Source organism: Nothobranchius furzeri, chromosome 4 (genome assembly GCF_043380555.1).
Source record: "Nothobranchius furzeri strain GRZ-AD chromosome 4, NfurGRZ-RIMD1, whole genome shotgun sequence".
NCBI classification, from domain to species: Eukaryota; Metazoa; Chordata; class Actinopteri; order Cyprinodontiformes; family Nothobranchiidae; genus Nothobranchius; species Nothobranchius furzeri.
Window position 1 is genome coordinate 70673192 of NC_091744.1, and position 24519 is coordinate 70697710.

Genomic DNA, 24519 nt, shown 5'->3' on the forward strand with positions numbered 1-24519 from the left:
CTCCACACCTCTCCCTTCCAACACCCTGATCAAGATGATGGCTGCCACTCAGTTTCAGCCAACTCCTAACCTGAGCTTCATCTGCTGTTTGTAGATCTCAGAGGGGCAGATGTGGGTGGAGCAACATGACAGATTGTTCATTTTCCCGCTGCTGCTCCCTGATAGAGTTACAAGCACATTGGGGCAGAGGGCCAGAAGCTAGGAGTTGTGTTCTCTTCAAACCTGAAGGGGTGTGTGATTGTGTGTGTCCTCTTGTTGAGCACTTTCCACCTTTCTGACTACTCCTGAATCTTAGTCTGAATTCCTGTGTCAGCAACAAGAATTACCTCATCAGAATTTTTTTACCACTTTCTTTTATGGAACTCCAAAAGAAAGTGGTGTTAGTCCTGCCTGACGTCAGCTCATCAAAGCCTTTCACTTCATACCAATCTTGCATGGCCTGAAATCACAATGCTCCAGTGTTCTGCAGAGCCGATGCTGATTGGTAGTCTGAGTAATTTTAGCACCTTATTCATTTGAATGCATAGGTGTGGAGCATTTTTGACCTAATGCAGGAAATCAGCTGTCCAGTTTGTGGACAGAAAGAAGCAACTATTTCACTTTCAGCTCAAAATCTGTGGATTATCCTGGCTTCCATATAGAGATTTTAGATTTGTTATTGGAGCAAGTGCAGGATATCTATTGACAAAATTTGCATGTGTTTTTTTTCCATCTGATCACAAAGTTCTTATTGCATGTTCACACACCAGCAGTGCTGTCATCTGAAAACACAACAACGACCGGCAGATCATTTAAACCCTGAATCATAGGAAAAGTAGTACAAACATATTTTCATTTTTTTCTATTTAAACATATAAATTATCGTAAAATACTTAAAGTTTAAAACCATTGAGCTAAATTGAGAGAATACACTTAACATAGAATAACTATAACTTCAGTATTTTCTCCTCACTTCCAGAACTGACTGAGATGTTTTCTTTCACCAGGAGTTCCCGTTTTTCACCTTGACGTCCTTCCCACCTGGTTTTCTGGTTCACGTTGGCGGGGTGGTTAGCGCTCGCTCCGTCAAACTACTGGATCGCATCCACAACCCCGGTGAGTTCACAGACAGTGTCCAGTGTCCTGTGTGGGAGCATGTATGCAGTCCTCTATTGACTGGGTGTGTCCAGCGTGAGTGTCTGGTGGTGTGATAGCCATTGCTGCCCAGTTTTCCTTTGTTCAGTTTTTGTGTTTCTCTTGTTTGATTGTTCAAGATTTAAAATGTAGAAAAGAAAAGTTAACAAGCAGGTGAAAGCTGCTCCTGCATCCATGTCTGCAGTTTGGTGATAAAAAGTGTGAGGATGGGCTTGTTCCACACAGTTTTTAGACTGGGGCAGCTTTCACTTTGTGGAGCTAGGATTGGGACAATATTACATGTAACTTGTTTTAAGTTTTGTAACTTGTAGCATGTTTGTAACTGTAACTTTCATTTTGTAGCATGTAATTCACGTTTTGTAACGCGTAACTTTATTCATGTTTATCATGTTTTGTAACACTTATCTGTCATTTTGTAACATGTAACTTTTGGTACGTAACATGAACATTTTTATTTTGTAACTTGCAGAAAACAAATCAATGTACAAGTATCAATTCACAACACTCAAAACACACAAAGTTGTTACGTAACAAAAGTTACATGCTACAAAACTAAAGTTACATTTTACAAAATGAGAATTATTTGTTACAAAACAAAAGTTATATTTTACAAAATGTGATTGACATGCTACAAAATGAAAGTTACAGTTACAAAACATGTTACAAAACTTGGTACAAGTTGCATGTAATATTGTCCCAATTCTAGCTTCATATCACTTCATTGTTTGACTGGAATTGTGTACATTTGTGCTGGTCAGGTGGTGTGTGTGTTTGTGTTTTGTTTTTTTTGCTGCAGGGTGTGATGGGGATTTTTTTATAATGTGCATGGCTCCAGTCTGTTGGCTGGCTGCAGGTGGCAGAATGATGGGATGTGGTGCCTTCTATGTGCTTTGTCGATATTATCAACTCGTCAATAACTAGTTTTCCATGCAGGCATGCAGCTAATGCAGTTTTTATTTATTCTGCTGATTATTTTACCATCCCGATTAAACAAAAAGAAGGGATGGTGGCCGAAAGCAGAGATTTTAAAACATCATCTTTGCTAATAATATTGTCATACTAAATGAAATACCAGTCTCAGTATTTCTCTACTGATTCTGGAAAAACATTGATTTTTTTTTATAAAGCCCCAAGGTGCTGTACATAGTGCAGATAATCATTAAAAACTCTGTAAAAGCACATTATGGTCAAATGAAAGCATAAAACATTAAAAACAATAAAAAATTATAAGCAATAGGACCAAAGAGCAATCAGGAAAAACACTAAAATAATTAATGAAACTAACTAAATGATCTAAGATGAAGCTTTAAAAATATCCAGACGTGGACTGTTTTAGATCTGATGGAAGTTGGCTTAAGAGCCAAGGACCTGTGACTGATAATGCGCGGTAAACCCTAGACTTGCGTGTTGACCATTTTGACCAAGGAACCACCAACAGGTCACTCCGAACCGAGCGTAGAGACCTAGCAGGGATATAATGGTTCACAAGTGAGTCTAAATATGGTGGTGCTGATCCAGACAGTGAGTTAAAAACAAAGGCCAGGATTTTGAACAGAATGCAACATTTTACAGGTAACCAGTTAAAGGCAGCCAGGAGGTTTTTTTTCAGTTAGATTGCCAAATCAATAGGTTGTAGGTTGTAAGCTACTAGAAAAAAATATTCTCAGTTTTAATAATTTTTAGGTAATAAATTAAAGGAAATTGTCTCTTTTACTTCACTTTTTAGCACATTTTCATTATCTTAATGTTTTTTTTGTCTACCCAGTTTAAATATTTTGTTAAATTATTTGGCAATTCAATTAAATAAATATTAAAATGTATTCCATTTCAGAGCAAACCGTAGCAGAGTTGGCGGGTGTGATTCTCCACGTTTATGTGGAAGCTTCCCCTACGGTGGCGGGGAGTTTGCGAGCTTTTTAGACTGAACACAGAAGAAAATCCTCTGAGCACATCAGTAACCATGGCCAGGGTTAAATGAACATTGCATGTTCTTTTTGGTATTATAAAACTCCCCTTATTGTTCATTCTTAGGCTTTTTAGGGAGTCCTTTATGCTTTGTAACATCTCTATTCTCCTCCTTTCCTCATCAGTCCTCTCTGCGATTGTTTTATCGTCCTGACTGTAGTTTGTCTTCTCATAGTGACTGTGGAGTGCTGTTGTTGTGCTGTGCTTGTTTGTTTCTTTCTTTTTCTCTCTCTTTTCTGTACTAACGGTGTGTTCTGGCCCAGCCTTGGGTAACGCGCGCTCATACAAACTGCTAGACTGGAATAGTGTCACTGCAGGTATTTTCCCCCTTTTTCTGCTCTCACCCATCAGAGCGATGGCGGTTCAGTGGAGCTAAATCTAAACTTTTTACACTTAAATATATGTATGAATTCACTGAGCTGCCATCCTCCTCTTTCTGTTCTCTGTGTGTATGTGTGTGTGCTGAGCTGAGCATGCTCTGTGTCATCACCCTGCTTCATCCAACCTGGCCTGGCTGCCTTCCCCCCCACCCCCCATCTTGCTGCTTCCCAGAGCTGCAGCCCTTCGCTGACGTCGTCCCAGGGTTGTTCTTAGTGCCTCCTGAGTCAGTGGTCAAACCTGTCTAGACCAGAGGAGGTTTAGGAGGTTTGCTCTGCATCATAGAGCCACCTACTGGGCATGTGCATCCCTAACTCACTGGGCCGTATTCATACTGAGAGTGAGAGGAGAGACGAGTGATGAATGGACAGATGTATGGAGGCAGACTGATGGGGCGAGCATGTGAGGAAAATTAATCCCTCTTTTTAATTAAAAAAATATTTAATGTACTCTAGTGAATGAATATAGCCCTTCTCTAGTCATGAGTGTGCACGTTGGTGAGCCTGTGCCTGTCTGACACGCTGCTGCTGGTTTTATATGAACCCACTCTGATCATCACTCATTCTTCATCTCTATAGTTTGATCACTCACCATTTTCCCTAAATCCATTTCTTTTCCTTTGAGGCTTCCGTCAGCATGTTGGGCTCTGGCGCCACACTCTTTTGTGTTTTCCTTCAAGTCCTCTTGTGTTTACCAACCATCCCGTGTTGAGTTAAAGGGATATTATGGCCATTTTGAACTGTGTGTATATTTCCTGTTGTACATAGCCACCTGAGCAGCCTCTGTATGGGGAAGTTGATCGGACGCTGTTCTGTTTGTAATTTTTACCACTTAAAATGTCTGAAATGTTCCTCTAATTGCTCAACTTGTAGAATCTAGAGTCCTTCATACAGCGACAACACAGAGATATTTCTATTGAATCTCAAAATTTGAGAAAGTCTCAATCTGTTCAAATTGATCAAGTTTACCAAAAAGCAGATCAGGTACTCTTACCTACTTCTGTTCCAGCTAGCATGACTGTGCCTTCACAGGTACAGATCACACGTATTTCCTGTGTCCTTTCTGTGAGTGGAGCCGACTGAAAGGAGACACAGAGACGAGGACTAGCCAGGCTACTAACATCACAAACTCCTCACATTGCCTTTATCGTCTCCAAATGCTCACAAATCATTCTCTGTGTCACTTTGTTTTACAAAATGACAACCAGTTTTTGCTTGCTTTAATAAGTCATGTGACTCATAAACCACCAGGTTTTTGTGTGTGTAAACTTTACTGGTAAGTCGGAGTCGTTAGATTAGATGCAGACTCACTAGTAGTGTGTTTGAGGTTGTGACGGATGCCTAAGCCTGTTAAATATATTTTATCAAGTTAGAAAGCTGCTTTTTAAAGCTGTTTGATTCATCACTTTGTGTTTTTACAGATGAACCGGAGACTCGCGATGCCTGGTGGGAGGAGATTCGCCAGGAAATCAAATCGCACGCCAAAGCTCTCGGTTGCCACGCTGTCGTTGGGTACAGTGAGAACACGAGCATCTGGTACGCAGCGGCGCCTGCGTGAAATCAGGAAAAATGTTCTTTTTGAATGGCTGCTTCAGTCTTTGATGTCCAGAGGCCTCATTTATTAAAACTTTGAGTGGAATGCTGACTAGAGCTCTGAGAGTAATGTAGATGCACAGAAAAAATGTTATTGCCTTCGAGTTGCATGTCCTTGTTGCAGCGGTGACTCGTGGTGCAGCTGAGGAAATTGCAGCAGACATAAAAAGAAGGAAGTGGTCAGATGGAGGTAAAGAGGAAGATGGCAATAGTCATTGATACTATTCAAAATGGCTGCATTGGTGCTCAGGGTTCGCTGAGATACCCCAGATCCAAGGGGAACGTTTAATTTAACCCAAAGAGTCTTAAAGTGATGGTGTGTATTTTTCCTGGTGATCGGGGGCAGTACATACCTAAATCATTGCAAGCAAGCCTTATTTTTGTGTTCAAATAAGACCTTACCAATGGATGGCCATTAGGGTCAAAAATCCCTGGGAGTGCAACCTCCAGCAAAATGTCAAGCACATCATAAGGCAGCTTTCTAAATAAGTCCACTATTCTTTTATTTTCTTTTGATCACAGCGAAGAGGTCTGTATCCTGTCAGCTTCAGGCACAGCAGCCATCTTGAATCCTCGCTACATGCGTGAAGGCTGCCTGGACGTTGGAAGCATCGACCACAGGTTGATTAGATTTCTTGCACATTTTAAAAATTGAATTCTGTTTCATCTCAGAGTTTGATGCAATAAGAGTCGGGTTCGTTGCACAGGTTTGATGATCCTTCACCTCCCAACTGTGGCTTCTGTCACATCCCATACGACGAGCTCAACATGCCGTTTCCTGCCCAGCTCGCGTATTGTTACCAGTGCAGACGGCAAAAGGTTGTTAGCTTAAGAATTGGTTAAAACATGTTTGTTTTATATTTTTCTCTTCTTGGTCACAAGTTTAAAACAACAGCCATATTCTTTCAAGGTTCCTGATGTGCTTTTCACAACAATCGATCTGCCAGCAGAAGCAGCTGTCACAGGAAAAGGCTGCCTCATTCAGGCCAGGTAGAAACACTTCAGGAAATATACAAATAGCCTCCTTAGTCAACTTAGACTTTGAAAAATACCAAATTCTCACGATTGCTTTCTTCTAGATTGTGTCGTCTGAAGAAGAAAGCCCAGGGAGAAGTGAATGCAACGGCCATTTCGAACCTGTTGCCTTTCATGGAATACGAGCTGCACACTCAGCTGATGAATAAGCTGAAACTACGGAGCATGAACGCTCTCTTTGGACTCCACATACAGATCAGTGTTGGAGAAAACATGCTCCTGGGATTAGCTGTAGGTCCATATTTTAGAAAACACAAAAGAAAAACTTTTTGTGTCTTCTAAAAAGTGTGTGTGTGTGTGTGTGTGTGTGTGTGTGTGTGTGTGTGTGTGTGTGTGTGTGTGTGTGTGTGTGTGTGTGTGTGTGTGTGTGTGTTTTCAGTCGGCCACAGGAGTGTACCTGACTGCTCTGCCAGCACCAGGAGGGATACAGATTGCTGGGAAGACTCCCGGCGACCTGAACAATGAGCAGCATGTTGCAGCTATCCAGAAAAGAATCAACGATGCCATCGCCAAGAACAAAGAGCTCTACCAAATAAACCCTCCGGTGAGAAACACAACTCTGGGTTTTACAGGAAATAAGATGGTGGAACGTGTGTTTTGTGATCGTGTCTGGTCTCCTTTGGCTCTGTTGTAAAGGAAAGGTACAAAAATGCTTCAGCACAATAGGTGCCAGTGGGGAGGGTTGTTTTTAGTCCAGAGATGATGATAAAAATCAATGCTTTCTTACAAAACAAGTATATTAAATATTTTTACTTTGCCATTATTTACCTCCAGATATGCACAAGGACAGTGAAATGAGAGCAGGCTCATTTGTTTTGATACATTGAGTGCAGTACTCACATTTGACCACAGGATGTCACTCTAGCTTCATGCTCCTTTTAAACAGTAACACAAACAGTCCAAATGACAAGTTATTTAAATTAGTTGGATCTGGAAATCATTTCAAGCTTGTGTAGAGTTGGATTTTAGTATAAAGAGAGGGGTTTGCTTGAATAAACACCATCTTCTGTCTTCTTTTTAATTGCTAAAAACTATTTTTAAATGAGAAGAAAGGCAGCAAGCTACAGCCAAAATGTCAAAGATTTCTGCAGCTTCCCTCCAGAAAAAAATGTCATTAAACTGCTGTCTGTGCTCCGGACATTTTTTTTTTTAATCGAGGTAAATCTACTTCCTCTTGTCTCTTTCTGAAAGAAATTATTTGCCCTGGACCCAGAGGTGTTCTGCGGCACCACCATGGTACTGAGCATGACAGATATTAGCTGGGAGACGCAGCAAAGCATGGCAGATACTTCACATCATTAATCGCAATAATTGACCAACTTTGCTGTAACTGTGTGACGGCTCTTAACCCCAGACTTGTGAGCGACGTGATGCATAACTCACACCAAGTCCGTGTGACGTGTTGTAGTTTAACCCAGTTCCATCTCTGTATTTTTTTTTATTTGTGTGTGTTTGTGTCGGTAAAGCAGCACAGAGTGAATGTGGGCATCTAGAGTTACTAACATAGTCAGTATGTTAGTTGATATGTTAATAATCCAGCGTTCACTCATGTTCCTTTGCTCGCAGGAGCTGACAGACGAAGGAGTGGGTTCCCCGATCCCCGAGCCGAGGCAGCGATCCAGAATTTTCCGCTCCCACTCAGAAAGCTCTGATGAACTCTCTGAACTCGATCTATCACACGGCAAAAAGGACGCCTTCGTCCTGGAGGTGTCTACAAACACGTGCACACCAGTTCACCTCTTTGCATGAGTCACAATAATAATCAGCTGTCTTCCTCGCAGATTGATGACACCGACGCTGTGGAGGACATCCACTCTCTCCTCACTGATGCACCTCCACCTGCAGGTTTCTGCAACGCTCCTGCCCCCCTACCCCATAAGGGCTTAAAGCTCCAGCTGTTTGCATTTCTGTGCTCTCTTTGTTTTGTTTGCAGGTTTCCACAGCTGCAGCACTGAGACCATGCCTGGGATTTATAACTGGACGTCAGGAATACAGGTACACCTGCAATTTAAATATGCAGACACCCTGCTAGTTATGAGGGTTTTCACCATCACCTCACATGTGTTACAGATGTTTACATCAGTCAGGGTTCTTAGGTTGAACAATACCAATCTAACCAATCAAGGCCTTAACAAGATCTTCACTGACCTTTGTGAGAACCTGCTTAAGGTAAACTACCTTCATTTGTTCATCTTTATGGTCACACATGTTTTTTTATTGAACTCCCGGCTACTCTCGTGGTTTTCAGAGTTTCTACTTCAAGTTGCGCTCCACAGTTCCCTGCTGTCTTTGTCATCTTAACTTCACGGTAGCAGTGCCGGAGGAAGAGCTGGTTCAGGTGAGAGACTTTAGGCCATCTCTGGTTTACCAGTGCAGCATATCTGTTAGTAGAAGACTCATTGTTGTCCTGTCAGGTCTCTGTGACGGCAGTTGCCATGACTTTTGATAAGGACCAGAATCAGGAGAAGCCACCAGAGAAGGCCACCACTAAAGGTTTGTTTCCATGTTTGTTTTCTAACTGCATCAGAGGGTTGTGACTGGCGCCATGTTCACTGTGAATCTGTTCAGGTGGGAGCGAGACTGAAGACCAGCTGCAGTTTCCTCTGGAGTTGAGCGCCGACTCTTCGTCTACCAGCCCTCAGCCATCTAAAATCTCAGGTATTATTTAATCATTTATATTTTCTCCCCCTCCTCCTCCACCCTGCTTCAGTAACGGACATAGCCCGTCTCCTCCACTAACACCTCAAGGACAGTCTCTTTATTTACCCCAGCAGCGAAACTCTGCCAAAATCAGCTGGTTATGGTTCACTCAGCAGGTAAATGAGTAGTGGAGTGTCGTAGCTCATAGATAGGTGTTTTCTAGATAGCTGGTGTTGCAGCGTGGCTTCGTCTCCGGTGGGAAGGCGGAGGTTTGGACATGCAGGACATTTAGATGTCGGGATGATTATTAGAGCTAATTATGAACAGAGCAGGAGAACGGTTGTAAATTCTCTTTTTTTCTGCCAAGTATGAAGATAGTAGGATAAATGTGTGTGTGTGTGTGTGTGTGTGTGTGTGTGTGTGTGTGTGTGTGTGTGTGTGTGTGTGTGTGTGTGTGTAACAGGTGTCGCAGAGAATACCATTGTCTCAACTAGAGGTAAGGCCCCTCCTTGTGCCCCCTGCTACCGAACTGACTACGCTGTCTTGTTTAGGTTTTTCATCCTTTTGTCTCGGACCTTAATTTCGAGTCGCTTTCGAACCTCATTCAGTTTTGTTCTTTTCTGTTCCTTTGTTTCTTTTTTTGTGTCTTGTATTTGTTTTCTTCTCTTGTTGTTCTTGCGTTTGTTTGTGCGTGCGTGCGTGTGTGTGTGATTGTGTGTGTGCGTGTGTACGTGTGTGTGTGTATTTTCTCCAGCTGTCTCCGTTGATTACGGTTCCTTTGCAGACAGATGCAGCACCTGGCTAGAGCTGCTTAGGCTGAAAGCTCACACCATAAGACGAGGATCAGTTAAGACAAGTAGGAGGACACAGTCTCTAGCACACTCTGGTGATCAAACCCACAAATACAGAACACACAGCGTCTCACACACACACACACACACACCCTTCGATGCATGCCAGTGGGGGGTGGCAAAGCATTGTAAATCGAGCACTGGCTTTTTCCTAGCTAGAGTGTGAAAGTTGACACGCAAGCCTCTTCAGAGGGCGTCACAATCAGCTGCTTGGCCTGAAAATGCCTGTACTCACAACAACAGCGATGACCAATCAGAAGGCAGTTCTCTTTTCGCAGCAATTTACCCTCTTTGCACTGACGCAGATCTGCATGTTGCAACATTTTCCTGATAATTCCTTTAATTTTGCACCACTTTTGCATCAATGAAAAACACTTAAAGTGAAAAATAATAACACACGACATGATTTGTAGATAAGAGGTGTGAATGCTGCAACGTTTCATGTCAGAATCACATTTTTGAGCACAAGCTGTTAATTATCATGGCAGAATGGGTGAGTTGTGTGTTGGCGGGGGGGGGGGGGGGGGGGGGGGGCTTTTCTACAAGAGCTAGTGTGATTCTCAGTCCTGTGCACAGTATGTGTAAGTGTTTGGCTCTGAAGGTTCCTGGTTTGATGGATGGAAACTGCACCAGGTAACTCCGAATACCTACAACGGAGCATCTTTCACACTCTGGTTTGTGTTTGTGTTCCCAGCTCCGCTCATAGCTCTCTCTGTCCGTCTCCATGTCTTAAACCACAGTCACAAATGCCAAACGATGCCAATATTCTCTCATGCGCCTCACTATGAAAACTGTATTCACACTTGTAAACAGCTGTGCCCAGGTCTGTCTGTCTGTCTGCTGACGTCGTCTGTCTGTTTTGCCTGAGAGGCACGACACGCATGGCAGTGCACGCTTTTTAAACCATATACATTTAACAGCAATGCATTAATAGCCACACACTACTAACACATCTGCAATATAGGTGACCTCAGAAATGTTCATAGCCATGTTAATTATTTTATTTTTTTTATTTAACCTTTATTTAACCAGGATAGAGACCCATTGAGGTTAAGAACCTCTTGTACAAGGGTGTCCTGGCCAAGAGGCAGCAAAAAATACAAACAGTTACAACATAATGACAATGATAAAACACTCAATTATTAAAAGCAGTTACAAGTTACTAATGCAGTCTCTGAAGCTTTCAGTTTGGTTTAAATGCATTTAGTGAAACCTAAAATTAGTTTAAATCTGATCAAAGTTTTTTTTTAATGATTGTATTACCATTATTTTATTCTGAATTTTGGATTGGTTTCTGCACCAAATCTTTGTTTTCAGCTTCCAAAAGAAGAAAATAAACCTTAATTGCATCTTTTTGTCGACTCCCAGCTAGAGGTCGACTGCAATTCTTTTTCTATTGTTGATGCTGATATGTAGGAGACACGGTCAGCCGATGACTGATTTTCATGGCCAATATCTAGATGCTTATTTTTCTTCCTTATTTTCATACTAAATGTCACTAATAACACCAGTTGATACACATTTCTGAAGCTGAATCAGTTTTGAACTCTGAATTCCACTAATTGTTAAATCTTAACTTTGTGCACTGCTCAGTGTTAAACTCGGACACGTAAAGTGAATTCAGAGTATTTATAATGCAGATGTTATTTGTGAACATAAAAATACATTGAAATTAATTCTGCAGCAGCAACGGGCTGCCCAAGGATGCGCCTGACTTTAAGTCGTCTTTACCAGGGACAAATATTGGCCGATACCGTTGTATAAAAAAATGATAATATCAGTCTACCTCAACTCCCAACCTAAGACGCCTTTGTTCAGGTGAAATAGTTGACTGTAAAGAATTTTCATGGTAGTGAATAATTTTGAAGTTACCGTTTGTTAATAAGCGCACGCTTACTTCTGATGTGCAAATTCTAACTTGGTTGCATTTTTTTGCATGGCATTGTTTTGTTTGTGCTTCAAATTTCAAATCTGTCCTTTAATTCCAAACATGAACTCAATTAAATGTCTCAACTTCCTTCTGTTCTCTTTTCTTTTTATCACCTCCTATTTCTGTCTTTTTTCACATCCCCTTTTTGGCTCGTCCGCTCTCTCTTTATGAACTTGCAGTCTCGTCTTTGGAGCACTGCAGTCCGCTCCCCGAAGGCCGCTCGCGCTCGCTTTGCTCCAGCCGATCGTTCGGAGTGGGTTCAGTGACTATGGTGAAGATGACGCCGCTCTCCTTCCTTCCTGGGACGCGCATCATCAAATATCTTGGGATCATCAACATGTTCTTCATCAGAGAGACGACATCTTTACGGGAGGCGAGCAAGACGAGTCTGGGCAGTTGATGTGCATTTTACTCAGTTTTTAACACAAAACATGTTTATCTTCTGCAGGAAGGCGGGGTTAGTGGCTTCCTTCATTCCTTCATTGCTGAGGTGTTTGCGATGGTTCGAGCCCATGTAGCAGCTCTGGGTGGAAACGCGGTTGTGTCCTACAGCATGAAAGACTGTGTTTTAATGGAAAATCCTAACAAAAACCAGGTTACTACGCACGCACACACACACACAAACACACACACACACACACACATGCATACATGCATACATGCATAACGATTCATTTTACATATTTTATTCCTCTTCTGGAGTAAAATTGTCTCACTTTTATTTTTTTACTTGTCAGGCTCAGTGTCTCATTAATGTGAGCGGCGACGCGGTGATCTGCGTCAGGGAAACGGACCAGGAGCAAACCACAAACACTGGACAGACTTGTGGCACCATTGATGGAGCTACATGACAGTGAAACTGTCTCATTTGTGCAGGAGAAAACAGGAGAGAACTAGAAATCCAAATCTAAACAAGATAAAGTTTGCCTTAAAATTCTGTAGGCGATCCAAAGGTCCAGAGACGAAAACTTTCCTCCAAAATCTGCAAAGGAAGCAAGTGAAAGATTCTTTTATCTGCAGATACTGATGAGTCATTTCTGGTTTAAAATAGCCAAAGGAACCTTCAGAGTGTGAAGCGTCATTAAAGCCATCCATATTGGGATTTAACCACAATGCATTCGCCATCGTTTGTGTTGGGATTACACATGAGGCAGCTATTACTGATTGGTCCATCTGCAGATCATTTCATTCAAACGGCCGTGATAAAAGGGATGCATGTGTCCATAGGCAAATCATTTAACTCCTAACACCCTGTTTTGTATCATTTTTGCCATGAGGGTTGTTCGACCTGAAGGTGGGGTTTAGAGTGCCAAACGTCAAGATAGAACCCATGAGAGTTTTCTGGTTTTAATGTCTCATATGTCTGTAATCCTTCTGGAGTGGGCAACTCAAAAATTGCTGATGGGTTTAATGTAACAGATAAATGTCATTAGTGACCTGTCAGGGTTTAGTTCCAGATATGTTTCATTGGATAACGTTAAACTGTGAGGTTTGGGATTGAAGCAGCAGACCTGGCATTACCACCTCCTCCTGAAGCATCACTCTGTGTCAAATTTTTTTTTTGCCAAGCCTCTGCTGCTTTGGTGTTTAAAAAACTTCCCACTGATCTGTTTTGCACTTAGAGATATTTTAGTGTTGATGTCACCTGAAAATATATGGAGCTAGGATTGGGACAATATTACATGTAACTTGTACCAAGTTTTGTAATGGTAACTTTCATTTTGTAGCATGTCATTCACATTTTGTAAAATGTAACCTTTTGTTTGTAACAATTCTAATTTTGTAACGTGTAACTTTCGTTTTGTAACTTATAAATTTTGGTACGTAACAACTTTGTGTGTTTCGAGTGTTGTGATTTGATACTTGTACATTGACTGAAAAGTTTCATGTTACGTACCAAAAGTTTCATCCTACAAAATGACAGTCAAGTGTTACAAATCAAGAATTACGTGTTACAGAATGAAAGATATGTGTTACAAAATGTGAATTACATGCTACTTAATGAAAGTTAGTTTCAAAACAGATAAGAAGTTACAAAACTTAGTGCAAGTTACATGTTATATTGTCCCTATCCTAGCTCCATAAAAATATACTATATACTATAAATGTTTATAAGTCTGTTTATATGTCTATAATCAGATTTTTGTATTTTTGTAACATCAAAGTAATAAATCATACTGCTCTCCTTACCTGTGCAGAGAAATCACAATGATTCAGCTTGTCAGAAATTTAGAGGTACTCTTATCTATTTGTGATCAGTAGATTGTAATAATTTTCCTGTATTCGTGTCAAAAACTTGAATGTATATAGTTTAATGCTTTTGCTCTTTGACTAGCAGCATGCAGACACAAGTTTTATTGCCATATATCTGTATGCTTGCCTGTTAAGTTGTACAATAAATTCATCTCAAACCAAATATGTCTGATTTTCTTAATATAATCTGTGAACAGTTTATAAATAACATTAACAGTCATTAAAGTGTTTGTTTTGTAATTATAAAGTTGTCATTTTTTTAAGAACAAAGTAACATACTACCACCTTAAATGTTAATTAGCCAGACTGGTAATTCAGTTGCGTTCTTGGGCATAAAATAAGCCTAGAAATCAACGTTTTGACCTTAAAATAATTTTTTAAAAGTATGAAATACAACACGGAACCGCAGTTTGTAGAATTTAGGATCAAGTCATTTTCAATTTTTAGATAACTCGCACTAAGCGAGATCTCCGTTTTCTCCCTAACGGACGTGAACGCGGCACGGCCTTCAAAGGTGCAGCAGCGACATCTTTCGGTCGTTCAGTGGAAGGGCTGCGAGGCAGCTACTACGTGTCTCCCCCATCGACATTACGTTACGATCCCGCTTCCAGCTTCCTTCCTTTAAAAAAAAAGGAGCAGCGGGCAGCTCCTACCCGATCCTCCGAGCTGGTGTCAGACATGGGGGAGATCATTCAGCCTCGGCGCTTGTTCCTCTGGTGCATGGCGGTCATCTACATGGTAGCTTTTGTTTCCCTGTACGTGCAGATACCAGGTGAGACCCACTTTAAGCGCGTTAGCCTGCTAGCTTCCCGCGAACTTTATCGCTTGTGTTGTTGTTTTTTTGTGCGGAAAAGTGTGAAAAAGAAGAAACAACTGGAAACGTCTGCGTTGTGAAGCCAATTAGCTGAAAAGATGTGCACGTGATTACAAAGTTTTGTGCTCTAAACAGTAGCGGAGAGCTACAGATTTTATTCACAAGGCATCGCCCACAGGAGGAGTTTACCAGTAGAAATATTATTCCTGTCCCTGACCTGTAGTTGAGCAGAATTAATTTTTGTGCAGATCTGACACTTCCAGTTGCTCCAGATGTTCCACAGAAACAGTTGTTGAACTCAGTATGTTCATCTTGCAGCAATGTGCATGCTCTTTATGCATTCATCATGAGAAAACCGAAACTCATTAGTGTGTGTGTGTGTGTGTGTGTGTGTGTGTGTGTGTGTGTGTGTGTGTGTGTGTGTGTGTGTGTGTGTGTGTGTGTGTTCAGGTCTCTACGGAAACGATGGGCTGCTGCCTGCACGCTGGCAGCTGCGTTACACTGGGATGCCTCTGCTGGACCAGATGCTGTCCTCTCCCACCCTGCTTTGGCTCGGACCTCAGCTCGGCCTGGACACTCAGACCTCCATGGAGCTGCTGTGCCTCATCGGGGCGGCGCTGAGCCTCATTGCTACCCTGGTGGAGGCTTTCAGAGACAGCCTGGTGTTTCTCTGTCTCTGGGCCTTGTACCTGTCCATGTACCAGGTGAGTTTGAAATGGATTTTCCTCATTATTGATTTATATGCTTCACCTAAAACATTGTTTTATGTTACAGGTGGGTCAGGTTTTCCTCTACTTTCAGTGGTGAGTGTTTTCATTAACACACAATCTCTACTAACAGCAGCTGTACGCAGATTTGTCATTATAGTGATGTTTGCATCGGCAGCTGTGCGACAGGTCTCACTAATAACAGCCTTTGACCCATCAGGGACAACTTGCTTCTGGAGGCGGGGTTCCTCTGTGTCATCGTTGCACCTCTGACAATAATCAGGGGCTCCCGAGCGGTCAGAGAGCACGATCGTGTTACTTTCTGGCTGATTCGCTGGTTGCTCTTCAGGCTGATGTTTGCCTCTGGAGTTGTGAAGCTCACGTCGCGATGCCCCACCTGGTGGGGCCTCACAGGTACAGGACGGTGCAGATGTGTGTTTTTAAAGGCTGATTAAATCATCACGGTGCGGTGAATGTTTTTATTTCCTCTCCGCGTCGAACAGCGCTGACGTATCACTACGAGACCCAGTGCATCCCCACTCCTCTGGCCTGGTTTGCTCACCAGCTGCCGGTCTGGTGGCAGAAGCTGAGCGTGGTGGGAGCTTTGGTTATAGAGATTCCTGTTCCTTTTCTGTTCTTCAGCCCGCTGCGCAGGCTCAGACTGGGAGCTTTTTACATGCAAGTGAGTAGAAAAACAGTCTTGTTCTGATTTAGAAGCTTTTGAAGATTTAAAAAATTGTCCTTCATTGACCAGGTGCTGCTTCAAGTTCTCATCATTTTGTCTGGGAACTACAACTTCTTCAACCTGCTGACGCTGGTCCTCTGTCTGTCTCTTCTGGATGACCAGCACGTCCGTTTTTGGCTTTGCAAGACGGACAGAGTGGAAGACGAGAAAAACGGTACGATGATGGAGTAAATGCACAGACCTCACCTCATTTCTGTCTGGGATTTTGCTCAATCTTTAAGAAAAATGTTCCAGAATCAGACCATCAGCCTAAATGTTTAGTTTTCTGCTCAGTCTCCAAGCTGCTGTCATGGCTGAGCTTCCTGTTGGAGCTGGCTGTGTGGTCTCTCTTGATCTTCGGGACAATCAGCTGCTTCGATCTTCAGTACGATAAAACGAAGAACGTCGTCTCGTCCCATACAGGTCTGCTCATCTCCCTTCAAGACCGCGTTTCTTAGAAAGTTTGCTCGACTGTTGAGTTCGCTTTGCTTCGCTCCTGCAGCCTACACGTACCACCAGTTCAACCAGTTCCTGAAGACCGTCACCATCCCTTGTGTCTGGATCGGTGTCCTGTCTCTCACCTGGGAGATGATCACCTCTATGTTCAGGTGCGTGACATGCTTGTTTATTTTTAATTTTTTGCGTGCACGTTATAGGAGCCATGCTGATGTGTGTTTGTTTAAAGGTGTGCGTGCGTCTCTGGTTTCCTGAGGAGGTTCTGGGGGATGGTCCAGTGGTCCGTGTTCGCTGCTGCTTCTGCCTCCCTGTTTGCTGTCAGCCTGGTGGGTGCTGGAGACCTCAGGACTTCAATTCTAGCCCAAAAGATCCGTCGCCAGTCGTCACTGTATTTTCCTTCTTCCTTCCAGGTGCCGTTCACATTTATAGAGTACGACTCTAACGCCAGGTTGTGGCCCGGAGTGCGTCAGGCCTTCGAGGTGGTGGATCGGTACCAGCTGGTCAACTCGTACGGTCTGTTCAGGAGAATGACCGGAGTCGGTGGGAGGCCAGAGGTCATCATCGAAGGGAGCAACGACGCGGTCACGTGGACGGTGAGACGTAAACTTGTTACAAATGTTTTTAAGAGTTTTTTGTTTTATTACCTGTTTTGTTTTTCGTTAGGAGATTGAGTTCATGTATAAGCCGGGGAACCTGAGCGCACCTCCTCCAGTGGTGACTCCTCATCAGCCCAGGTTGGACTGGCAGATGTGGTTTGCAGCTCTGGGGCCTCACACACAAGCCCCATGGTTCACCAGCCTGATGTACCGACTGCTGCAAGGCAAAAGAGACGGTGCGTTTTACAACGTTCCATTTTTAGAACTCTGGTTTTTGTCCTTTAAATAGAAATCATCCGATCCGTAGGGAATATCCGACACTTCTCTGTTTTAATCCTCTGGAATTAGAAAGCATTCCTTGTCTGGAATGATTCAGGGTTGCACTTCCTGTTTAAAGGAAGATGGGATCAGATTTTTATTGGAGGAGGAACAAGCGAGTCTCTGAAAGTCTGCGTTTTGTCGTTGCAGTGATTGAGCTGATCCAGACGGACGTGTCCCGGTATCCGTTTCACCAGCAGCCGCCGGCCTACCTCCGGGCTCACCGCTACAGATACTGGTTTACTGAACCCAAGGCTGACGGGTCAGTGCTTTCAGGTTTCTGCTTCTGTGCTAAAACTTTAAAGCTTGTTTTGTTTCAGCGTTTCTCTACAAAAATAAGCTTGAAAAGCCTCATTCTTTATTTTTGGAAGATAATTTAAATGTGGACATCTTTTATCGCTAACCGCACATGCATGAAAACACACTTTTTGTTCTTGGCAGGTCGTATCCACAGCGATGGTGGAGGAGGGTCTATGATGAGGAATTCTATCCCATAGTGCATCTGGGCAACACCTTCCTGGACAGCATGCTCAACCAGTATGGGCTGAAGGTGAAATGAACTCATATTTGCAAAGAATTTCTAACTTTTTCACAGAAACATTTCAAAATGGCTGAAAAATCGTAAATAAAGCAATAAAATGTAGCTACAGATTTAATGTTTTCACATTTTCATAACATTTTTTCATTAACCTTTATAATAAACACAAAAAATTATGTGTATGTTCCTAATTAGTCAAAATACTTGGTTAAAACTGTTTTCTGGTTAAGAAAAATGAACAAAATAATGAAAAAGTGTCCGTTTTAATCATTTTTCCACGTCTGAAGGATAAATCTCCTCCCCGTCGTGTATCCAACACCAATGTGGCCCAGATGGTGAGATGGTTTCGCTCTCAAGTCCGAGGGGTTCCTGCCCCGATGCTCATCTGGACCCTCATCGCCTGCAGCGCCACCTTTAGTCTGATCCAGGTGTTGCTCAACAAAACAAAACGTGCACGACAGACTATGCCGGCTTGTAACGTCTCTGAAAAGGCGAGCAATCACACAGACGCTGTTGCTGACAGCTGTTCGGACCTCCGGGAGGAAACACGCGAGCAGCAGACTGAAGAGGAGGAGGAGGAGGATGGAACGAAAAGTGAAGAGGAGGTGGAGAAGAGCGATGGAGATGAGGATAGGGAAGAAGACAGGATGGAAAAAGAAGATATTTTTGATGAAAGTTTTTGAAGAAGTAAACACTAAATACCAAAGAGGTTTTGTTTTTGTACAGATTTTTTTTTCAGCCACTGCTTCACATCAACTAAAAAGTTATCAGTAATTCTGCTGTTTTCTTTCATTTTTTTAATATAAAACCTTTACTGAAGGTCAAAAGTGGGGAAATAAGATAAAAACAAGCTTTAGATGGAATAAATGTAAATGATTTGTGCTGCTTCACATTTTGATTTACGTTTGCACTTTTTCTCCACTGTAAAGGCTTTTGATGGAAAATTCAAACGAAACACCACAAAAGAAGTTGTAGAGATTTTATCATGTTTTAAACTTGATCCAAAAAATAAAATTTGATCCAAAAAAAATCTTTGAATGTTCTTTTTTACGTATAATGACTTGCCGTACCTAATGCACACATAACAAACGAGCATAAATCAATTATTTACATGGTGTTTGATTCGGTTTCACCACTTCAGGATTCCAGGACAGTATTTGTCGATCAGAGACTGATAGTATGGCTTCAGCTCATCCACGTCAGGCAGGGTGCTGGTTTTTGTGTACAAGTCAAACTTACTGTTAAGACAAATAAATAAAATAGTTAAATCTCAGGGAAACAAAAACAGGAAGGATGTAAAGGAAGAGGAAGATGCTAACTTGAACTCTTTGACCCAGGGCAGCATCTGCTTGTCTTTGTCATTACACAGGTGCATGTAATCTCCATTAGAGTGCCAGGGATAGAAGGAATGAAATCGAATCATGTACAACCCCTAAAACACACACACACTTAAGCTTATTTCTGTCTATTTGTTCAGTTAGTCCATCGATGACTCACCTCCTCTGGGATGGAGCAGCTGTTGAACTTCAAAACTCTGTAGAGATACTCTGAAAGAATGTCAACACAACTCAAAATAAAAAATAATTTTAATACAGGTTTTAATAAATAAGGAGGTGATGCCTCTTACCATCGTGACCCCATGACATGAGGACATTATCCAGGCCACAGTTTAGTTTATACATCCCAGTTTCAGAGCTAGAAAGTACAAAGTGACAAATTCAGCCAGCTGTCTCTTATTAAACGTTTAATTTTGTCCAACAGACTCTTTAATTTTTCTCCTGGGGCACGGGAAAAAGCACCCCTGAGCTACAGCTAAACAGCCAATCACATTTGGTTGCTAGGGAAAACTTAAGAATTTTTGACCAATTAGCGTCACTGAATTTAACACTTCTGGCCCTGCTACAGGAGCCAGCTAATTAGCATGATAGAAGGTGCTGGATCTCATCTACACCTGGATCTCATCTACACCTGGATCTCATCTACACCTGGATCTCATCTACACACACACACACACACACACACACACACACACACACACACACACACACACACACACACACACACACACACACAGTAATCATACATGTAGCTGTTGCAGTAAAACATGTTTATTTGTTCATATTTTATGGGATTACGATGTTCATAACTGGATTTTTATTTCATTTTACTGGTCGTGTTAGTGCCATCTACTGGTGGAGTTGAGTGTTGCACTTTGGGGTGTGCATGCTTTGAGCAGATGATTAATTGAGATTCACAGAGACTGAAAACTGTAGCTTGAAAGCAAACAAATGCCAAAATGTAAATAAGGACAAAAATGGACATTATGGACTGCAGTTGCTCAAGGTGGACATGTTAGGCTTGTGTGCTTATTTGGAGAAGAGATAAATGATTGTTATGGAATGGTAGTCATTTCCCAACGGTTCATGTGAATACTTATAAAGGACGATGGGACAAAACTTTTCACTAACAGCCCCACCAAGATGTTTTTTTTACCAGGTGTCACTGGAAAAAATGAGTGGTTATTAAAAGTGTGATCTCTTACTTGTATGTTTGGTCTTTTTCATCTGGGTTTTCCATGAAGGTGTTGTTTCTGAACACTATTGAGTCTTGAAATCTGCATCCTACTGGGAAAGTGTCACCCACCACCGCCCACTAAAACACACACACACACACACACACACACACACACACACACACACACACACACACACACACACACACACACACACACACACACGTATGCACAGCATTACAGACCGATTTATAGAAAAGTAAAAATTACAAGCTCATCTGAAAATCCTGAAATCATTTTAATGAATGGTTTCAAATCCATCTCGTACCTGAGGTTCATCCCACAGAGCCAAGATCTTCCCCACATCATGGATCAGGCCCACCAGCTGGAACCAGTCTGAGGTGATTAAGAGCTGAATAAAACGTTCTGTAATTTAAATGGCTATGATGTCATCCTTATTCCTGTTTTGCTGTGGGGTACCTTTGTCTGGGTGCTCCTGGCGAATTCCCTCAGCAGTCTGGAAGGCGTGGAAGGAGTTGGGAAAGTCAACATCAGGATCAGATTCATCCACCAGCTGGTCCAGGGACATGATGGCATCCATCATCCCCATCTGAGTGTGGTTAAACTGGGTCCATTCAGAGTACTGAAGAGAGATTGGATAGTGGCTTTGTATCTCTAAATGTTCCTGATAATCATTGAATTATGTAACTGCTGACTTCACAGACCAAAAAATGACAAATTAATCAGAAACACACACCAAACGGCCTCAATTAATTGTCTTTAATATACTGCAAGGGTCTCGTGTCTGATTTGTATGAGATGAGACAAAGTTTCGCTCAGACTAGTTTTGGACATCAGACATCAGATCAGACGTCATTGCCCGGTCGTTCTGACCAGATTAAAGGCACACAAACATGGACTGGATCAGGGAAAGTGGTGTTGCTTCCTAGGAGGAAACAAAAGTAGGAAACATTTTCTGATTATTGTTTTTTTACTTCAGATTTCTCACCTTTCTTTTGACAAACTCCACGGTCTGGTTGGTGTGCATCAGGCTGTACGTTTTAAAGACTCGGCTGAAGAGGATTCCACTCTGAGAAACAGAAACATCAATGCAAGAGAAAAAAACCCAAAACATTTTTAATACCCAGAAATGTTATTATGCTGCAAAAAGTGTTGCTCTTGGATTTTATTTGCATTTAGCTTTTTAATCAAGCGACTAAACTGTGAAGCTGCTACTCTGCTACAGTGGGGCAAAAAAGTATTTAGTCAGCCACCGATTGTGCAAGTTCTCCCACTTAAAATGATGACAGAGGTCAGTAATTTACATCATAGGTACACTTCAACTGTGAGAGACAGAATGTGAAAAAAAAATCCATGAATTCACATGGCAGGATTTTTAAAGAATTTATTTGTAAATCAAGGTGGAAAATAAGTATTTGGTCACTTCAAACAAGGAAAATCTCTGGCTCTCACAGACCTGTAACATCTTCTTTAAGAAGCTTTTCTGTCCTCCACTCGTTACCTGTATTAATGGCCCCTGTTTGAACTCATTATCTCTATAAAAGACACCAGTCCACAGCCTCAAACAGTCAGACTCCAAACTCCACTATGGCCAAGACCAAAGAGCTTTTGAAGGACACCAGGAAAAGAATTATAGACCTGCACCAGACTGGGAAGAGTAAATCTACAATAGGCAAGCAGCTTGGTGTGAAAAAATCAACTGTGGAAGCAATTATCAGAAAATGGAAGACATACAAGGCCACTGATAATCTCAAGATCTCATCCCGTGGGGTCAAAATGATCATGAGAACGGTGAGCAAGAATCCCAGAACCACACAGGGGGACCTGGTGAATGACCTGCAGAGAGCTGGGACCACAGTAACAAAGGTCACCATCAGTAACACACTACAAGGGCAGGGAATCAAATCCTGCAGTGCCAGACGTGTTCCGCTGCTGAAGCCAGTGCATGTCCAGGCCCGTCTGAAGTTTGCCAGAGAGCACATGGATGATACAGCGGAGGATTGGGAGAATGTCATGTGGTCAGATGAAACCAAAGTAGAACTTTTTGGTATAAACTCAACTCGTCGTGTTTGGAGGAAGAAGAATACTGAGTTGCATCCCAAGAACACCATACCTACTGTGAAGCATGGGGGTGGGAACATCATGCTTTGGGGCTGTTTTTCTGCTAAGGGGACAGGACGACTGATCCGTGTTAAGGACAGAATGAATGGGGCCATGTATCGTGAGATTCTGAGCCAAAACCTCCTTCCACCAGTGAGAGCTTTGAAGATGAAACGCGGCTGGGTCTTCCAACACGACAATGATCCCAAACACACCGCCCGGGCAACAAAGGAGTGGTTCCGTAAGAAGCATTTGAAAGTCCTGGAGTGGCCTAGCCAGTCTCCAGACCTCAACCCCATAGAAAATCTGTGGAGGGAGTTGAAAGTCTGTGTTGCTTGGCGACAGCCCCAAAACATCACTGCTCTCGAGAAGATCTGCATGGAGGAATGGGCCAAAATACCAGCTACTGTGTGTGCAAACCTGGTAAAGACATTTAGTAATCGTTTGACCTCTGTTATTGCCAACAAAGGTTATGTTACAAAGTATTGAGTTGAATGTTTGTTATTGACCAAATACTTATTTTCCACCCTGATTTACAAATAAATTCTTTAAAAATCCTGCCATGTGAATTCATGGATTTTTTTTCACATTCTGTCTCTCACAGTTGAAGTGTACCTATGATGAAAATTACTGACCTCTGTCATCATTTTAAGTGGGAGAACTTGCACAATCGGTGGCTGACTAAATACTTTTTTGCCCCACTGTATGTGCAAAAAGAAAAAGCTGTCACCTGGAAGTTTCTGTAGTCTTCCTTCTCCTTTGCATCATGGTAATGTAAATTTGGCCGGTAAGCCAGAGACGGGTCTGGTCCCTGTGTTAAAAACAACAGAGCAGCAAATATTTTCAGAATTTACATGAGAAATGTTTGAAAATATTCAAAAAGCAACAGAAAACTTGAATAAAAATGCCACTCACAATGTTGACAACCCTCATGTTGACATTCGAGCTGACGTCCTCCAGAGATGAACCCCTGCCTCTGGGCACTTATATATCCTCCTGCGTCAGTCTGCATGTTTCTGACCCCTGAAGGTTTTTTTCACGTTAAGCACACATCAATGCTCGGTCACAATTTAACCAAAGCTTCCTCTAATGGAAGTGTCCCGTGTTGAACGTTGTCCTTGTTTGTTTGTTTGTGTGTGTTTGTGTGTGTGTGTGTGTCCGTTACAGGAAGAGATTTTCAGAAATCAGCACATCACACATGTGGAGTCACTGATTTTCAGCGTTTCATTTTCTTATGATTGCTTCACAAATGCACACTCCTTTCAGAATCAGAATCAGAATAAGCTTTATTGCCAGCGCTCCAGCGACCCAGAGCATAGGAACTTGACTCCGCAAACACAACCTGACCAAGGTTAAACACACACACATGTAGACAAAACAGGCACAGGCAGTCCACGAGAGCAGCCAGAACGGCGCTCATTTCATTAGATGAAAAGGGTGTTACATGAGGATAATTGAGGTAAGGTAAAAAAGGCATACCAGAGTTAGTCCCAGCAGGGAGTAGCTCTACTATACTGATCTTTTTAGATGTGGACCTTGATCTTTACTCTGAACACAGAAACAGAAAAAGTGGAGCACAAACAAGTCCAGACCTTTGTATTTGCATGTTTTCTGAGCACTGACCCGCTTACGCACACGACTGCTTCTCTCTGACGACTTTCTTCATTTCAGGTGTCCTGCTTTCCTCAGTCAGCCTTTTTCAAATGTAAACTTGACCAAAGAGTTCAAACAAGTACAAGTCGATAGACGACCTTATGTTTGCTGGTTCCCCACGGGGGGGGGGGGGGGGGGTGTCTGGAGAGAGGTCATGGGGTCAACACAGAGAATCTTGCAGAATTTAATCCCAGCAAATAATTTGTAATTAGAAATTAAGTTCAAAAGCGATTTTTGGACAAGATAACTAGTGAACAGAAAACATCCCAACATTTGACTGCGCTGAACTTTTCTTTGAGCCA

General features: G+C 42.3%; 3 protein-coding genes across 29 annotated transcripts in view; 2 read left to right on the forward strand and 1 right to left on the reverse strand.

Moving 5' to 3' along the window:
* The window catches only part of c2cd5 (C2 calcium dependent domain containing 5), a 29658-nt gene extending 17053 nt beyond the window's left edge, over window positions 1–12605 (forward strand). For 11 of the 27 annotated variants that reach the window (XM_054733118.2, XM_054733119.2, XM_070550685.1 and 8 more), the window contains 21 exons: window positions 987–1095; window positions 3363–3416; window positions 4898–5012; window positions 5592–5690; window positions 5777–5888; window positions 5980–6059; window positions 6149–6335; window positions 6484–6648; window positions 7296–7340; window positions 7671–7811; window positions 7886–7949; window positions 8038–8099; window positions 8175–8273; window positions 8353–8442; window positions 8519–8597; window positions 8673–8762; window positions 9208–9240; window positions 9499–9630; window positions 11705–11898; window positions 11974–12120; window positions 12263–12605. In XM_054733118.2, the coding sequence (XP_054589093.1) occupies window positions 987–1095; window positions 3363–3416; window positions 4898–5012; window positions 5592–5690; window positions 5777–5888; window positions 5980–6059; window positions 6149–6335; window positions 6484–6648; window positions 7296–7340; window positions 7671–7811; window positions 7886–7949; window positions 8038–8099; window positions 8175–8273; window positions 8353–8442; window positions 8519–8597; window positions 8673–8762; window positions 9208–9240; window positions 9499–9630; window positions 11705–11898; window positions 11974–12120; window positions 12263–12376 (2211 nt within the window). In that variant the 3' untranslated portion in view covers window positions 12377–12605. The remainder of the gene's footprint in view (window positions 1–986; window positions 1096–3362; window positions 3417–4897; window positions 5013–5591; window positions 5691–5776; window positions 5889–5979; window positions 6060–6148; window positions 6336–6483; window positions 6649–7295; window positions 7341–7670; window positions 7812–7885; window positions 7950–8037; window positions 8100–8174; window positions 8274–8352; window positions 8443–8518; window positions 8598–8672; window positions 8763–9207; window positions 9241–9498; window positions 9631–11704; window positions 11899–11973; window positions 12121–12262) is intronic. The other 16 variants (XM_015964595.3, XM_054733129.2, XM_054733131.2 and 13 more) reach the window with 9 other exon arrangements.
* Window positions 12606–14322: 1717 nt separating this feature from the next.
* On the forward strand, window positions 14323–18950 carry lmf2a (lipase maturation factor 2a). Its single transcript, XM_015964600.3, has 14 exons — window positions 14323–14550; window positions 15043–15296; window positions 15367–15395; window positions 15520–15713; window positions 15803–15981; window positions 16054–16198; window positions 16318–16446; window positions 16526–16631; window positions 16709–16805; window positions 16890–17072; window positions 17143–17311; window positions 17544–17655; window positions 17835–17943; window positions 18219–18950. Exons 1-14 carry the CDS (start codon window positions 14457–14459, stop codon window positions 18612–18614), a joined length of 2196 nt encoding a protein of 731 aa, XP_015820086.1. The 5' UTR covers window positions 14323–14456; the 3' UTR covers window positions 18615–18950.
* On the reverse strand, window positions 18897–23603 carry miox (myo-inositol oxygenase). Its single transcript, XM_015964606.3, has 10 exons — window positions 23480–23603; window positions 23295–23375; window positions 21453–21533; window positions 20924–21086; window positions 20772–20839; window positions 20474–20583; window positions 19559–19626; window positions 19429–19478; window positions 19251–19363; window positions 18897–19169 (listed from the first exon to the last, which is right to left on the reverse strand). Exons 1-10 carry the CDS (start codon window positions 23495–23497, stop codon window positions 19061–19063), a joined length of 861 nt encoding a protein of 286 aa, XP_015820092.1. The 5' UTR covers window positions 23498–23603; the 3' UTR covers window positions 18897–19060.
* Between the last annotated feature and the right edge of the window lie 916 nt (window positions 23604–24519).

Bases quoted from the DNA above. Each gene is read 5' to 3' on its own strand.
- miox (XM_015964606.3), bottom strand. The intron at 20,840-20,923 runs GTACCCCACAGC...TAATCACCTCAG, and splicing joins CCAGGAGCACCCAGACAAAG to ACTGGTTCCAGCTGGTGGGC. The intron at 20,584-20,771 runs GTACGAGATGGA...TGTGTGTTTTAG, and splicing joins CTCTGTGGGATGAACCTCAG to TGGGCGGTGGTGGGTGACAC.
- lmf2a (XM_015964600.3), top strand. From the start codon at position 14,457: ATGGGGGAGATCATTCAGCCTCGGCGCTTGTTCCTCTGGTGCATGGCG. The intron at 15,297-15,366 runs GTGAGTTTGAAA...TTTATGTTACAG, and splicing joins TGTACCTGTCCATGTACCAG to GTGGGTCAGGTTTTCCTCTA. The intron at 16,447-16,525 runs GTCTGCTCATCT...TCGCTCCTGCAG, and splicing joins CGTCGTCTCGTCCCATACAG to CCTACACGTACCACCAGTTC.